Source organism: Lepisosteus platostomus, chromosome 8, assembly GCF_059453375.1.
Source record: "Lepisosteus platostomus isolate fLepPlt1 chromosome 8, fLepPlt1.hap1, whole genome shotgun sequence".
Lineage (NCBI taxonomy): Eukaryota > Metazoa > Chordata > Actinopteri > Semionotiformes > Lepisosteidae > Lepisosteus > Lepisosteus platostomus.
In genome coordinates this window covers 4,422,802-4,440,491 of record NC_142618.1, presented here as the reverse complement: position 1 = coordinate 4,440,491, position 17,690 = coordinate 4,422,802, and the positions used below count along the sequence as shown (strand labels likewise).

At 39.4% G+C, this 17,690-nt stretch overlaps 1 protein-coding gene across 1 annotated transcript in view; it reads right to left on the bottom strand.

Annotated features, from left to right (window-relative positions):
* The window catches only part of lama1 (laminin, alpha 1), a 76,186-nt gene that overhangs the window by 36,500 nt on the left and 21,996 nt on the right, over positions 1 to 17,690 (bottom strand). Inside the window, exons 4-17 of the mRNA XM_088642107.1 lie at positions 15,785 to 16,027; positions 13,263 to 13,442; positions 12,522 to 12,611; positions 11,903 to 12,020; positions 10,199 to 10,377; positions 9,764 to 9,869; positions 9,006 to 9,166; positions 8,492 to 8,632; positions 8,095 to 8,262; positions 6,078 to 6,179; positions 5,292 to 5,506; positions 4,187 to 4,298; positions 3,848 to 3,958; positions 2,093 to 2,220 (exon numbers count right to left, since the gene is read on the bottom strand). Of these exons, the coding sequence (XP_088498233.1) occupies positions 2,093 to 2,220; positions 3,848 to 3,958; positions 4,187 to 4,298; positions 5,292 to 5,506; positions 6,078 to 6,179; positions 8,095 to 8,262; positions 8,492 to 8,632; positions 9,006 to 9,166; positions 9,764 to 9,869; positions 10,199 to 10,377; positions 11,903 to 12,020; positions 12,522 to 12,611; positions 13,263 to 13,442; positions 15,785 to 16,027 (2,054 nt within the window). The remainder of the gene's footprint in view (positions 1 to 2,092; positions 2,221 to 3,847; positions 3,959 to 4,186; positions 4,299 to 5,291; positions 5,507 to 6,077; positions 6,180 to 8,094; positions 8,263 to 8,491; positions 8,633 to 9,005; positions 9,167 to 9,763; positions 9,870 to 10,198; positions 10,378 to 11,902; positions 12,021 to 12,521; positions 12,612 to 13,262; positions 13,443 to 15,784; positions 16,028 to 17,690) is intronic.

Genomic DNA, 17,690 nt, shown 5'->3' with positions numbered 1-17,690 from the left:
GAGCAGTTGATTTGTCTGCGACGTTGGTTGTGCATGGCAAGACCATTACCTAAATGATTTGATTAATGTGCTGCGCGTGTCTCACTAAAATCACAAATTGTAGTCAAATCAAATACAGATTCCAGGGAGAACTGTAGACATGAGTGTCTGTGATAGCAGGGAACTAGACTTAAGCCACTGATACACCGTCACATAAAGCATTTCATTTTGCCTGTGGCCAATTTAAATCATGAATGTCCCTGAAGTTAAAAAAAACTTTGACCCAGCCAGGAGTATCTCTGCAGATTCCCTTAGCTGGATTTAAAAAAGGTGAGCCTTTCTCTACAGCAGCTGTTCTCAAACCCTGTGCTGGAGGGCCGTAGTCTTGCCCATCTACAAGAACTAATTACTGGATTAACTGGAGCCGTTTAACAGATTTTCTCAGCTTTCAGGAACAGCTGTTTTTAAAGAGGCCTGTAAAACTGACAGGAATTTGATACATGAAATGAATTTCACTTGGGTTTTAAACAAGGAAAAACCAAAATAAAAGTGTACCTTGTGGGGTGAGATTCTATATTAGATAGTATTATCACAGAACAGGAAGACGTGTTACAGGTACTAGATGCACTTTATATTAACTGATCACTATGACGTGATGGTATGCCTAGTTCTGCTTAAGGAAATGAGGTGTTGTACATAGACTGTTAGCAACTCTTCTAAGAGCTGAAAGGGGCAAGGACTGACTGAATTGCTAATATAGTGCCCAACCATAAAACAGGTGACAAAACTGAACCAAGTAATTACAGATTAATATGGATCAGGAAACGATCATCTATATTAGAGGAAATATTCTATATAGAAATAGGATGGCAAGGGACAGCATAGTTTTAGATTAGGTTGTTCTTTAATTTGCAAAGGGTTTTTTGAACAGTCAACAGCAGTAACAGACACACAGGGCATACTATATGCTAAATGAAGATTTTCAGAGGGAGTTCCATGCAATTCCTCATAAAAGATTGATTCTCAAATGATGTGAAGATGGCATTAAAGTTAAAGCATGTGCTTAGGCTGAGAACCAGTTGACAGAAACAACAGACGCACATGCTAAAATCTGTACTTTCCAATTTATATAAGTAAATAACTTATATCACTAATAAATTCTAATATTGTATATCACTACTAATGTTTACCGATACCAAAATAGGAAAAAAACGCTGCAATATGAATTTCAGAAAGAATTAAATTGAAATCAAAGCTGATAAATCTAAATAAAAAATTGATGAAAACTGGTTAAAAGAGAAGGAGTTAAAACAAGGTATGATATTTTAAAATTTACAATGTACAAGTAAGAACTGAATAAGAGTACTGTGTACAGTGTTGTAGCACAAAAGCACAAAGTTTTTTTTTCTCACTGATCATAAGCCCATTTAATTAGGTACAGTAGATAACAAAATAAATAATTTGCTGAAATCATTTCTGGAACAGAAGCTGTTCTTAACATTGCAAATGTCTTTTGACCGCTTGCCTTTTCAGTCCAATTTTTACTGTCAGGAAAGAAAAGGTTCCTTTTTATGTTCAAACTAAGGAGGATGCTCAACAATTAAAAACACTCAAGGTGATCTCAAGGAAGCAGCTTCGCTGTAGCGAAAATGACTTCATGCAGCAGAAAAGACATTTAAAATAGATGCTTTGTTGTAGTAAAACTTCAGAAAGCAAGAGGTGCGTGTATACTGTATATCTGCACATTTTATTTCACCAGTGGTAAAATTATATTCTTTTTAACAGGACGGAGACTTACATAATGTGAGCTAATCATGATTATGATATTTTAAATATAGTAAACAATGCTAAAGAAACACCTATATATGAACTGCTTTAACAATCTCAAAGACATAAAATAAGCTTTCTGTAGTTCAGAATGTTTCTGTGACCTTGATTGCGATCTAATAATCTAGTAATGAAGAGTTCACAGCCTTTTCAGGTTTGTTTCATCGATGTGTTTTTATAACTGCTTCATCAAATTCAGGGTCACAGGGGAGCCCGAGCCTATCCCAGCAAGCAAAGACACATCCCAGATGACACAAGTCCAGCATAAGAAGTTAAAAAAACCTACTTGTTGGAGGAAATATTCAACGGACAAGCACACATCTGACAATCATCAGGGGTGCCATTGGTGGCATCGCCATAGAAACCAGGAAGGCACAGGTCACAGAATGGTCCTGTGGTGTTGTGGTCACAGTCCTGTGGATAATGTAGGAAAATTAATTGAAAACCTTTCCACTAAAATAAGTTTAAATTTAGGTATGATTAACTAGGATAAATAATGTACAATGTGCCGTATTTTACTTTTCAACTTTTAAAGTTTTCAGAGGTACGTAGTCATTTTATTTGCAGGCATTTTAAAAGACAAAAAAGAACCTATTTATCTTGTGGTGTACTCTCTGCTGTAACATGTAGTAAGCATTGAGTGGAATGCTAAAAGCCAGTGTAATCATACTTGGGAGGATAAAATGTAATTTTATTTGGCAAAACATCTTGGTATGATATTCATGCAGCTCGGCATTCAGTATATTAAGAGGGATAAAGCAGGATGAATATGTCACAATATTAGTAAATAAGTCTTTTGGTAGAATGATGTTTAAAATGACTTTGTAAAATTTGACATAAACAATTCAATTCCACTGTTTACTGCATTATATTAATTCTTCCTCTGCAAAGATATGTTGGGTTCAAAAGAGGACTACACAAGTATAAAATGTTTGGATAAACTTCTGGACGATAACTTTGTGATTAAACACAGACTTTACTAAAATAAAACCAGAAGGACTAAAAGCCTGGAAAATAGCACAGTATATGCAGGGGTAACAAAGTTAATTAGAATAAGAATGAACTGAAAGACAAGACATTACTTTGAACGTTCAGCTAGTTAATTGCTGAAATGCAGTCTTGTTTTGCTTCTAAAGATTTTTCAGTCTTAAATTCCTACTTACATTACTGAGAGCATACAGTAGGGTGTTGTGATGTGATGTGGCAGAAAGTGCAGATGAAGTGTGGGCAAAAGGCTTGTCACTTCAATGTGACAGAGTAGCACAAATGAAAGTGCATCCTCATGCTAAATATTAAACAGCAGAGACAATGATGTTATGTTTTATTTGCAAATTTTACTGTCTTCCTCTTGCACTCTTAATGTCACCTCATTTGGATACTGAAACAGGTTCAAATGTCTTTGCAGATGCTGTCCAAGACTGTAAAACTGTACAATATCTGACTAACTCCAGACTCATTCATCAAGGCATGTCCTGCTAATCATACCCCTTCTGATTGTCATCACATTCACCTTCATCAAACCCACCCATTCATGGTCTTCTCAACAATATAAGATGAGAGTTTTAAATTAGTTAACAAGGAAAGAAAAGAGGTATGTTTTATTGAGTTGAATGGATGGCTTTGATGAATAGGGATGAATATAATCTTAATGTTACAGAGTATTAGTTGTCTGATAAAATTCTCCCATGTAGGTATCTTTTAGTGATATAGTATCTACTGTAGAAGCATGCACGTGAGAGAAACAGGGTTCTCTTCTATTACTGGAAGTGAAAAAGGTACCAGACTGGTACCAAAGTCTTTACTGAACCAGAACGGTTCTGCATTTAAAAAAATCATCTGCATCTTCAATCAAGTGGTGTAATATTACACTAAAAGAAAAAAATGCATAAATATTTTGCGTCGTTGTACAGGACAGAGTGAATTATCAGTCTAAACCCAGCTCATATGGATTAGGAAAGAACAACGACTGGTGTAAAAGTATCATAAACCCACAAGACTTATTATCTGAAGTAATCTTGTGTGACAAACAATGACAACTTACAAAGCAGGCACCATTGATATCGCATTCGGTAGCGTGATAATTGCATTCACACTGCATACAGTTGCCTCCAAACAGAATCCCTCCAACTCGATAGAAACCAGAGCTGCAATACTAGAAAAGAAGAACAAATTACATTTTTGCCTGTTTTGTGATGTCTAGGTTTTATCTGATGCACTGCACAGCCGTATCCCAATAATACCATCAATTCAACATTGAACAAAAAAAAGATTGGTCGAGAGAAGACCAGATCATCCTGTGTAATACAACAACAATGTGGCTGATTGTTTTGTATCTATAAGGTAGAACAACACATATCGGATTATAAGGGGGAGATCATACCTCACAAGAAGTCCCAGTGTAACCCCAAGGACATTCACAGTGTTCTACACTCAGTGCAAGTTTGAGACCTGTAGCATTCATATCTGCTGTATCCAGAGAGGCAGTCCTCAGTCTGTGGGGACAAGTCAAGGATAATCAGTCCTTAAAAAGGTGAACATAACAAACCAAGAAATTAAATATCATTTGTATTGCGGCAGGATTCTAGGGGACAGTCAATATGGACTGGGAGAAAAGATACAGTTAGTCTTCTTTAACTTGTAGAAGTGGTATGAATAAGCAACAACAATAATGGACAAATACAGTCCATTTATATGTAATTGTTATTTTCCTAAGTATCTTAATAAAGTTCCTAAAAATAAATTAATTAATAAATTACAGACAGATGTCTTTTAATTAAAAACCTAATACTGATCCTGTCCGTCATTAGGACCACTGCTCTTTCTAACTCAAATTAATGAACTGATTATGAGATTCTGGCATCTAGTACCTGTATAGTAATCTAGTGTCTAGTTCTGGCAGCTAGCCAAATTCACATATTCTCCAAAATAGGAAAATTAGAAACAATTTGAGAGGCTGCAAAGGGAAATCACTAGGGAAAGACTAGGAAAACACCAGACGAGAGTATCACGCGATGAAGGAAAAAAAACAATCAATGTAAGGAAACAGTAAGCTTCATGAAGATACCTATGAAAAATGTGTTTTACATGGAACATATCATCTGGAACAAAAAACTGAGCACTGCTGCAAAACCAAAGCTGACATCCTGGCTTTCAAAAAGCTGTTGAATGAGACTCTGATAACTTAGTTATCTTCAAGAAATAAACTAGATGGGCCGAAAAGCTTTCTTATTTGTAACCTTATAGCCACCCTTCACACACCATGACAGACGACATTTCGAATACACTTGTGTAACACAAACTACAGGGAGAAGTGCAGCTCCACCAAATAATGTTTATTAGACATTTCCCTCCGACTGACTCGGCCCAGTGACGGGCTCGGGGGGGGGGGTTAAATTCACACCCATCCCAGCACCAGCTGTATTAAGCATCCGGTTAATTCCTCCCCCAGAGAGGGGAGACGCATTGGAAAGAGAGGCTTCGCTTGCCTGACAACGGCTGCAGCGGTGCTGTTGACGTGGACTCTGAACCGCAGGGCTGTCAGGTTGGCCATCGCCGTCAGGAGCTCGTCCCGCTGTGCGGGATTCCGGGAGAGCAGGCCGACGAAGCTCCCGGGCACCATCTCCACCCCGGCGCTTTGCTCTTCACGGGGCCTGAGCAGCAGCTGCTGGCTGATCCCTGTTTGCAGAGCCTTGCCGTTCCCCTGAGGAGAAGATGATGCCAATCGGAACACTCTGCTTCCAGCTTAATTCAATCCCAAATACCTCATTCACCCCCAGGGGAGCACTTTAAGAAATACTAATGTATATAAATAGAACGTTTTTGTATTTTGGAAATTATACATTAACTGTGATAAATAATGTATATTGTGCTTTATTTGCCTTTTTAGCTTTAAAAATGCACAGTTGGGCGTGCAGTCATTTTATTCTCGGGCATCTTAAACGACAAAGAAGAACCTATTTGTGTTGTGTACTCTCTGCTGAAGTGTGTGGTAAGCACAGAGTGGTGAACGCTGAGAGCCAGTGTAATCATACTGTACATACATCAAAATTAAAAAAAGGTGATGAACAGGAGGAAGAATTCCTACTTCAAAAACACATTTTGTTGAGAATTAGCTACTAATCATTTTAACAAGCTGATGAGAGATGACAGCGCTCGATTAAACAGTGGCTGTGGCTGCGCCTTTCTTCATTGGTAGTAATGATTCGGAAGAATCGGTTTGCGACCGCTTTTAGCCATCTTTCATACAGCGCTTTAAGATAAGGGGGACGTACCTCAATAATGACATCATAAAGAGCGATCATATAAGGATCCCAAGACTCTTCAGCGGGATCAAAAGACACCGTGAAGCTCAAGTTCCCTCCGTAAGAGGTCAACTGCACATGGAAAGGAAAGAAAGGAACTGTTACAAAAGAAACCGTCTGGAAAAACAAGACAGGATGTATCTGAATCCTACACTGTTGAATTTGACATCCCTTTCTTTTAGGCATCTAATGTAGTCTTTTATTCAGTGTGGAGAAGTGGTCAGAGATGCTCCTGTTGTGCCCTTAAGCGAAGTACTGTGCCACAATCAACTTCCATCAGTAAAACACCCAGCTGTACAAATAGGTACAAATGAAAGTACCAGCCAAATAAATTGCAAAGTCAAAATAAAAAGGAGAAATGTTGAATCGTAGAAATGTCGAAACGACAAAATATTGATGAACTGTATTCTGTGAATGAAGAGAGCTGAAATGAATTTGGGTAATGGGTGTTTATTGTCCTGTTCCTTTAGTAAGGCCTCCTCAGCGAGGTGGCTGAATGGTCAAAGGCACTCGAGGGCTGAGCTCTGTGACCCAGAAACTGCATGTTGCATGACAATTCTGTGGCTGCAAATTGTAGTTGATTATATCTCATCATGCTGTTTGATCTTCAGCAACCAAAAGTCTAACCTTTGCCTGTTTTTGAACTCCGGTTTCCTCCCACACCCCAAAGACGCAACGAGTAGGATTAAGTGGCACTCTCTATGCGAGTACAATATGTATTTTTTGTGAGTGCCCTGGCATCCTGCCCAGGGTAAATTCTGCCATGAGCCCACTGTCTGCCAGGTGAGGCTCCGGCTCACTGTGACCCTGTATTGGACTAAGAGGTTGTTGAAAACGGATGAAGTAATGTATCACGATCGTCACCCCTCCTCTAGAGGCCGCACCCACCCTTTTGTGTTTCAGTTTCATTATCACGTTCACCTGCCCCTCGATTCGCCGTTTTATTTAAACCCGGTGCTCCGGAAGCTCAAGGCTCTGCATTGGGAGACGGACGCCCGGAGACCCGCCTAGCATCAAGTCGCTCTACGTCTGCGGCTTGAAGGCCTAGGTTTACGATCGGCGTCCTGACCCAGCTGAGTCCTGGGCTCTGAGTGCCTGGCTTCGTCACTCCATTTTTTATCTCCTTGTTCCATGTCCTTGTTCCTGTTTTTAATCATCCTGTCTTGGATGGATCCCCTGGTTTGGGATTTTGCACTGCGGATGTTCTACATTGGACTGTTTTCTGGACTTGTTTGCCTGCGCTCCCCCCTTGCACATGGTTTCACTGTCGCCATCCATCTCCTAACTGGGATTTCCCTGTAGCCCCTTTTCCAGTCACTTCCGGATTATACCGTCTGCACAGGGTCCTAAACTACGCGCTACACGGGAGTCAGGACCGGCTCCCATTAAACCGTGTGAAAATAAATCATGGACCATTCTAAAGCCTCCTTTCAAGGTCTCTCCCCCCTCCCCTCTTTCACAGCGGATTACAAATTATAATTCAATTAATCACTCCAGGGACTAATGTGTATACAGATTAAATTCTGTTACAAAGAGTACAACCAAATTATTGCCCGGCTTCATATTTCAGTTCTGGAAGAGTTTAATCACAGGGCATGATCCATTAACTTGCCCAAAAAAAATGAGTGGAAATTGAGAAGCAAAAAAAAAATCCTCGAGGGAGAACATTAACTAACTTCTGCAAGCCTGTTCAAATCAATTTTGCCTGCATTAATACTTGCAGTTCCTTATCAAGAATAACAGCTCACGGAGACATTATGCTGCAATTTGCTTAATGCCTTTTGGCAACAGGATTCCAATAAGTGAAAAGGCTTAACAATAATGTGGGTCTTTTTAAAAACATTCTATTAAATCTTAGGACATCATAAAAATTAAACACTGATAGAGTCAGCTTCCCTAATAAACCTTCACTGGGCACAGAAATCAAGAAAAGCATTTGAGAAGCCAAGAAGAGCATTTCTAATATCTAACTAAAATAAAAGGGTACCTTGTTTCCCAGGAATCTCTCGGGTGCTGACCAGGAATAGAGGAATTGCAGTGTCCTGCCTTCTGCTGTGTTGTTAACAGTGACAGGAAGTCCATTAATGTAGAATCGGGCTCTGGCGAGATTGTCCGTTTCAACAACAGACCGCAGCAACCCATCGGTGTTTACCACCTGATAACACAAAAAAAGAAAACAACAAGTGACATCCACTTACAAATGAGTTGCTGGTGGTTTTAAGAAAAGTATCTTGAAACTGTCTGCCATGACATTCGTGAAGTATATGTTTCTAACCACTTTTGGATCATGGTTGGATCATGGTAGGTATGTAAAGCAACATCAGGTGACACAGTTATTGAGACTCTGTTTACAAAGTTTACAAAGTCTGTTTACAAAGTCTTACCTGATCTATGGGCCAGGAGATACTGTCGCACACATCTGACACTCCAAAACAGAAGCACTCAGTGCAGCCCTCTGGGTTGCTCTCTTGAAGGTTATAATAGCCCCGTTTACAAAGGTCGCAATTTGCACCCATCACATTTTCCTGCAAAGAGAGAAGGCCAGTCAGTTGCAAACCAGAACGAACGGAAATGTACTTGTCATGAAATGAACTTTATTTCATAGGTTTACAAAGCTATCGAATGTCTCTTTCCTTATATATCGCTGGCACTCTAAAAACAGGTAAACAAAACCCCCAAAATATTGTCCTGAAGCAAAACAAGTTACTGATTTACTGTATAATAAGTGTTGGTATAAAAGGAGCTTTGTGCTTGTAATTTTAGACACAAAATATCAGTTGCATTGTCAGGGAAATGCTTGTGGAAAATCAGTGTTACCATCCAGCTCTCCAGATCTATGGTACCATAATAAACAAAGCCAGAAACAAAGGCCAAGGACAGAAAATTATCTTCACTTACTTTGCATATACATTCTTCAGCACAGGGGTCTTTATTAATGCTGCCCACCAGACTGCAATTACACCGGATGCAGTAGGGAAAGCCCGTGAAGCCGAATGCACAGCGGTCACATTTATCACCAGTGTATCCCTCTTTACAGTAACACTGCCCAGCATGTAAACCTATGAGAAAAATACCTTATATAGCAATTGCCACAAAGCAAAGTTAAAATACAATGAGAGGATTAAAGGCAAAGTGTTTACATTTATTATCATAAAGGGAAAACTAGAAACTGTATCTTAAGAAGAAATTCTTGGACAAATTTGAGGTCCCTGTGTTTGCTGTGTCTGGGATGTAAAACCTTGACTCTAAACACAAGAATGATTCAGAAACTAAAATCGACACAAACAAGCATTGAAATGTATAACACTGGAATCCCCATTCTGGACTGAAAACTAAATGAATGGTTAAGGAAGAAATGAAGAATTTGAGATATTGGAAGAGTTAAAAAAAACACAATGGGTTGGACGTACAACAGGTCGAATAGGCCACTGTGCAACCAGGGAAAGTCTGAACTTTTCATCTCATGAGACAACAGACTAACAAAGGAGCCTCACAAAAGACTTGCAAATGAAATTAAAGAGGTTTTCAGGTGTCACATGTCAAGAACTAAAGACAGGAACAGGCGAATGAAAACTGTTGACGATGAAGATGAATGTGAGGTCACTCCACACATTACCAAAATGAAAATGATAAATGAACATAAAGATCCAAATTACCATTCTGGAGATCAGCCTGATTTTCATCCTTAACACAGTTAAGATGCACAGAGCCATATGGATCACATCCACATTCAATGCAAGGGTTCTCTGCATATGGTGAGACCTAATCATGGAAAGGAATTACAAGAAAAAACACTTAGCAAAACCTAACCTCTCAGTGCTAGAAATACTAAAAATAAGAAACTACAGAAAACAGCTGAGGTTTTTAAAAGCGAAGGTATTCTAGGAAGAACAATTACATTTTACACTATTTTAAATTCTTCACTGATCTGAGTTATTTCCTTCCAAATGAATGACTTGATTTTCCAATTTCTTGTAAGCTAAGCCAACAGACACCTACAGTAGTGAGGAAACAAGACCTCCAGATAAAGACGAAGCAATAGCAGGCAGCAGCTATGAAATGTGCACGTCAGAACAGAGAGGAAGACTTGCCTCCTGGGGTCTGAAGTAGCCATCGATGCACGTCTCGCAGTTAATGCCAGCTGTATTTTGAGTGCAGTTCACACAGACTCCTCCCCCAACAAACTGGCCGTGAACATTCAGGCTCTTCCTGGTGTCTGCCACTGTCTGGTTGTAGTAACAATCTTCAGCCTTGTTATGACAGTTGCATTCTAGAGAAAAATAACACAAATGAATTTAAATGCATACAGCACAAATGAGAATGGGACTGCTTCTGCTCGAAATATACAATTACAACTCAAATGTCTGTTTTTTTCCCACTTCTAAACAACCTGAACAGCATTTATGATGTTCTAGATCCAAGTTATAACAAGACCTCGAGACATTTTTCAAGGCTGCTAAGCACTTTCCGTTTGCACGAAATACACTGCACAAAAAGTGCAAACACCGCTAAAGCAATGTAGCAGAAAGACTGCTGCTGCACAAAGTGGATGTTTGTAGCAAAGAAAGAATTCAGAAAGAAAGAATAACATATAAGAACAATTTGTGTTTTCACTAATATGAAAACTGTGATGTTCTAACGAACGTTACATTTATGAAATACTGTAGCAAAGCTACAGGCAGTTAGGGATCTACAGAATTATAATGGAACAAGGCATTAGAATTGTCTCCAGTAACATGAACCCTCATGTGTGTCAATTATACTTGCAATACAAATTAGTGAGGAGTATGTCTATTGCCAAGGGCACTAACAAAAACTTACAAAACCAAACTGGCAGTATTGCACTGTTGTGTTACTGCAATCAAATGAACTTTGCACTGCTATAAGTCACATTTAATAAAACAGGATCTGTACATATACAGTAAAAGGTATTTTCTGTGTAAATAGAGTAAGAGTGCTCTCTTCCAAAAATGTTGATCCAGAGAGAAATATCTTCAGTTTCCTGAAGGCATGTTCAATTTAATAAACACCATCAGAAAGGAAATGAAATTACTTATGAAAGTAATCATAAGTATGACATTAAGATTTCGATAAGAATATTACAATCACAGAAGAAGAAAAGGTTTACATACTGTGATTAAATTACTTTTCCCCATGATTATACCAATCAAATTTGTTGAGAACTGGATTTGGAAGGCTTGAATGTCTTTTTGATCGTTTTCAGCACTACTATTGGTTACATTAGAACAGTCTTCAATTTTGCCTGCCAAATCTGGAAATGTACCGTCTTTTGACAAAAGACATTACAGAATAAAGTAGTACTCAAGCCACCATCGTGGGTTACTCTACAATAGTTTCACACTATTCACCCAACAACAAGCCAGAGTCCATCTCATACCAATTGCCTTGTCTGCGCCAGTATACCAGGCATGTTTCTGGAACTGATCCAGCAGAGCCAGTTTGAAATTGGAGAAAAGGTCAATTAAATTTTTAAAAAAAAATCCTTCCCATCATTGGTGGCTGATAAGCTTGGGAGACGAATATATTGCGCACTAACATGCACTCACCATGAAGCTGAAGAAAAATACTGAAAGAGACTAGCCTGAAAGGCAGTGAGAGAAAAGCTTTTCAAGTTTGCGAAAAAGGACTAAAATTAAAAAAAAAAAATACTTTAAAACATCATTCACAGCACAGGAAAAAAAAAGTGCCCTGCAGGAAAAACAGAGTAGTGAAAACAGAGCTTACTGAGCATCACATTTATTCATTTAGTTTCTGTTTTAGAACATTTTGCTTACTTTCACAAGTGTTGCCATCAGACAGGGTTCCAGGTTGCCAGGGTTTCTGATGGTAGCCAGGGCAACATTCATTACAGCTCTCCCCACACGTATTGTGCTCACACACACACTGGAGCTTCTACATTAACAAAGGAGAACAGTAGATGTTTTGTTGGAAATATTTATTTCCACTTAAATGCTCTTCATCTGCTCAGTTGCTCGACAGTACTTAGGCTCTGTATCCACGTTCTTGAGAAACATAGACACAGTTTTAACAATGTTGTGCTGAAATGCGGACATTTCAGTAACTCTCGGCAATACTTTAAAACCAGTCACTGTTGGTAGGACTATGAGAGAAGAAACAAGAAACAGATCCCAACGTTAATTCTTCATCAGGTGTTAAGGACACCAGTGGGTTACTAGCTGCAGACATTAAGTGTCAAGTTGCAGCTGACAAGCTCTTGCGATTACAGCTGTTCTTGCTATCGGTCTCACATGAGGCATCATTTTTTGATAAACTGCAACATTCTGGCAGTTTAAAAAAAAAAGTATATGGCTAACTGGAACTAGACACTCTCTGCAGCTTCTACAGCTACAATTTCCATTAAAAAAGTCTTTAGGATTTATGGCTTTACACAACCTTGGACACTTCATCCCAGGGGCAGCTTTGAGCATGGCCATAACAGATGCACATCCCTCCCACAGATATGTCCTTGATGGAGTAATAATACTGTGGGGAAAAAGACAGGATTATGAAACACAAATCCAATATTCACTCTTGTTGTGTTGACACAGCAATGTTGAACGCAAACATAAAGGCATTACATTCAGAATATACTGAAAGAAAGCTCATTCTTTAAGCACAGTGTTCTACAATATTAAAGGTAGTGCAATTAAGATTTCCCAGTACCACAGTTCTATGTCCAGCTTTTAATATTAAGTTATTTGTAGATTTTCTCCTAAACCTTTCCACTCACCTATACATTGAACAATTAAAAAAAAGTATCATTACAGAAAATAAGCGTGCATTTTTGCTTTCTTCTTTTTCAAAGTCACAGAGAAAGGTACTGTTTGTTTGGAAGTTTTAACTATTACAAGGGCACCGACATAAGAAGAAACTGGCAAACCTAGGTGGCAAAAAAAGGAAACAAGAGTTTTCAGAGTCAGTTGGGAGACGAGTGAGACCCATTTTAATATATACACTGCGCACCTAGCAATATTAAAAGTTTATCGAGCTCCAAAAGACCATCTGGATCAATTGTCCCTTTACATAATCTTTTATTAAAAACTTTAATGTGAGCAAAGTCAGACTGAAACAAAAAAAGGCTGCCTCCTTAGTAACTAGCTTTCTTGCCAGTACTGCAAGAGGAGTTCCCCATACCCGACGAGTGACTATGGGGTCCACGTCTTTGGGGTCCCTGTAGCTGAGTGTCATGAGGTCGGCGTTGAGAGTCCTGATCCGCTGCAGCCGGAGGCGGATGTACCGAGAGGAGGTGAACTGCAGCAGGGCGGGGGTGAGCTCATCGGCACCGGGCCTGCCGTTGATCAGGGAGGTGTGGATCTGCGCAAAGCCACACAGGCAAAAGCTTGAGACAAACCCATTTCCACAGCAAATACATAAAAAGGCCACATGGCTGTTTTCGGGCAGCTTAGCAAATGTTTTATTCGAAAAATCCGATTTCCCCAAATCTGAGTTTAAAGATACGCAGCAGCTCAAGGAGAAGAGAAAAAGGAACAGTAAAAAGGAAGAATAATTCAAAGCATGTTTGAAATTGAAATTGAAATTACACATGCTAAGACTCTAAATCACTAAATGACAAATGTAAAGGAAAATAGCAGTAATTTCAGGCTCTTAAAATATTTCATACTTTTCAGCAGTTGCACATTTTATTCCTTCTACGATGGGCTCTCCATAAGAGGCTTGTCTGTAGTCGCTCATTACTGGGAGTGTTTTTTTTCTCTGTAATTGACAAACCGCTGCTTTCATCACATATTTTCAATGTTTCAGCCTCTCTAAAATCCAGTTGGCACTGTGAATGGTCAGGAAGCATGCATTTGAAGAATTGTACATTGTCTGACTCTCAGGTGACTACTTCAGCCTTGAACGAATGCCAGGGTTTATGACTCTAGCTGTGTGAAACAGGATCACATCGAGAGTTTCTAGAAGGGCTTTGCGCTTTATAGAGGTATTAAGGTCTCTACAATATGAAGGTCTTACAATAAAAAGGAGGTCAAGCCTTTTATTAGCCTTCCTCCCATCAGCAGGAGATATGTGCCGAATTAATAGCAATACTGTGAGTAAAATGTAATGATATTCAACAAAGGTTTCTCCATAAATCTTACATTTCACTGACTGGTCTTTAAAAATGGCAAGCGCTTAAGACTAAAAAATTAAAAACAGATAATCACCTGTTTAGTGGAAGCCAGTGACGTGTAAACATTGCACTGTAACTCCTTATTGCTTTACAAATCTACGAAGCAAAACTTCTCAAACGTTGTGAACAACTGACGCTATTGAACAGTATCTTGGTTACTGGGTTGCCACATGTCCAGGTTCTAACAGAATTGTTCTCTTTTTGAGATGCCAGAAAATCTGTAAAATTTTCTTGGTTACCTTAAATGTTCATTGTTTTTTTTGAATCCCTAACAGCATCTCTTTAATAACATCATATTTATATGGAACATCACTTCAGCTACAGAGTTCTTGCAATCTCATCTGTTAGGACACATCTTTTACAAAAAGCCTATCTTGCTTAAATATAAGAATGCCAGGGTTTATGACTCTAGCTGTGTGAAACAGGACCACATCAAGAGTTTTCTCTAGAGGAAATATAAGTAAGAACAATTGCAGTAAGTGAAGACAGTTTTACATTGGGTTTATAGAAAGCAAATCATTTTTTTCAGGTAATGGATTTGGTGTTCAGTTTTTTAAGTCAGACTTACTGTAGCAGCTTCACTTGCCAATAACATTGGAAACCGACATATCAATACTTTTTTTCTGAACACACTGCAAGTGTTACAATGGAATATGGAACAGAGGACAAGTCATACAGTGTGCAATAAACTTCCATGTTGGAATAACATTGTAAATCAGACCCTGGCTTGAGGTCATTCCTCAGGCCTGGCTTGACTGCATTTTAAAAAGAAACCTGTTGTACGTGACATGTCAGAAATAACTTAAAAGATGGAGATAAATAACGTTATCAGAAATAGCTACTGTGCCATGTGTGGAAGTATTTTCTACTGTTCCAATATGTAGGTAGTGGTCACTCAGAGACAAATATCTATAGTAATAACGTAGCATGACCATAGCTGTGCTCAGACTTTAAGGCACTGTGTTGGATACACCTTGTGTCTTCTTCAGGGTCCTCTGGAAATGTGCTTTTTCACCACAAATTAAAACTCATCCCAGACCTTCACTGAACTGCGCTGTGACTCCCTGAATCTCTACAATAAATATGATGAATAATGGGAACACAAGTACATACAGTGCCACTAAGAGGGAGCTTAACAGGCAAATAATATTCACTAAGTGGTGCTACTGGAGTTTATCCATGTTCCATGTTTCACATCCATGGGTGTTATACAAATGTGGAATATGAAAAGCAGACAGTATCAGGAAGTAACAGCATGAACTAGACATGAGGTGATGACCTAGCAGAGCAAGAAAAGGGGCACAGAAGTGTCATAAGCCACATGGGACTGCAAACAGACAGGCGGGGGGGGGGGAATCATTCATACACTGTGTGGAACTACCTGCAGACCAAACCGAACGTGGCTGCATTTATTTACGCGACCTGCTCATGATCTTCGGCCTTCAGCGTCCTCAGTCTCTGCAGCATGAATTACTGCATGCCGTGTGACTTATATCTTTAGAAACAGACTGCTGGCGCCGTCCCGTACCTCTCCGTGCTCCAGAGGGACCAGTCGGGAGTAGTACGAGGTGCAGATGACTTCGTCGTCTCTTTTGTACGTCGGGGGCCCAATCCGAGGAGTGACGTTGTACCGCGTCAGGCACTCCGTGTCGCTGATGGCGTAGTACTGCCAGGGCTGGAACTCCACCCCGTCCAGAGAGCGCTCCAGAATCCAGTTCCCAGGGCGCGGGGAGTTGGCTGCCTTGATGATGATATAGGCCACTTGGAAGACCTTAAAAAAAAAACACAGAACCAACGTTGTGAATCATTCAGTCTAGCAGGTCACCAAAATGGGTTTTTTCAGTTTATAGGGCATAGGAAATGCCTATACAAAACCTCGATATAATATGCATTCACCTGTTTTATTTCACATTGTGGCTGATATAATTTGCTACAAATTATATCAAGGGAGGTGTTTGCATTGCGGATCTTGAGCCGAGCACATTCAATAGCATATCACTGGTAACCCACAGGTATCTGCACTCATACGTTACGTTTTAGTGTATACACTCTCAGCCCACTCAAAAAGGCCGAATCTGTAGGGCGAAATGAAACTGTGCAAGCTGGCAGTTATTCCACTTTACAACTCGAGTACAAACGACCGTGTGAATCATCTATTGTCTGACCATGTTGTTCACCCTGTGTTTGCCACAGTCTGCTGAACTACCTCTCTGCCCATTATACAGCCGGCTGGGCTACAGACACTTACTTCTGATTACATAGGGGTTTTTCAAGGGCTGCGATGCCATTATCTTCACATTAAAAACCCCAGCTGATGCAGCTAATTTTAAATCCTGTTTCAACAAGCAGTCAAAACAAATCTACTCTTTTATCATGTGCTTTTAGTTCAGCCACCATGATGAGAAAAACACACAGAATATCGCTGATCTTTTTATACACTAAAAGAAAAATAAAACCCTATGTGTCTTAAAAGTTAACACTGATCTAACACTATTCAAACACTGAAAGTAATTATTCATTTCATTTATGTGGCTGCATTCATTTCAACACAACGTAATTATGAATCTTCCACACAATCTCTTGTTGTGTCTCCTATCTCCAGATATCTCTGCAGTCATGACAGTTTTTACAGTCAGAGAAATAATTGTGGAGACTGAAAACTTCCCTTTTGAATGACAAGGCCATGCTTGTGACATTTGTCATCTAGCTGGCTAGGAGCCTGGTTTGGAGCCATGTCATTTCATCACTACTGTACATATACAGGGACAAGAAAAATACATATTCTTCTACTAGATTTAAAAGAATGACTTTGATTTTGAACATTCCTAATTATACTCAAGTTTACAAACTTTCACTTTTAAAATGTTGCATACTTTTTATTTTCCTGGATCAGTAATGCTGGAAAATTATCAAAAAACATGAATAGCCCTTTTGGATATATTGTTTCTGAATATTAGAGAATGTGTTTAATAATATGATGTTTATCCTCAAAGTACATTTAAATTGTCCACTGGTATTAACTGCAACTAATGAGGGGAAGACATTTGCAAACCTAGTTTATTAGGCTTGTTGGTAGCTAACAATTTCAGAGTTTCAGTTAACATTTCTTGGAGGATTCTTGGGGGTTAGTTTCAACTAATGGGTGGTGTGGTGGCTGTGTGGTTGAGCACCTGCGTCTGTGGCTGGAAGGTTGCCGGTTCGAATCCCGCGGCCAGCAAATCTCCAGGGGTGCTGTACAATGGCTGACCCTGCACTCTGACCCCCAGCTTTTCTCCCTGTCTGTGTGTCTCATGGAGAGCAAGCTGGGGTATGTGAAAAGTTCCTAATGCAAGAAATTGTGTATGGCCAATAAAGTGATCTTAAATATCTTAAACCTCAACATCATGGCTGAGTACATTGTTCCACACTTACACAAACCCGTGAGTAAAAAAGTG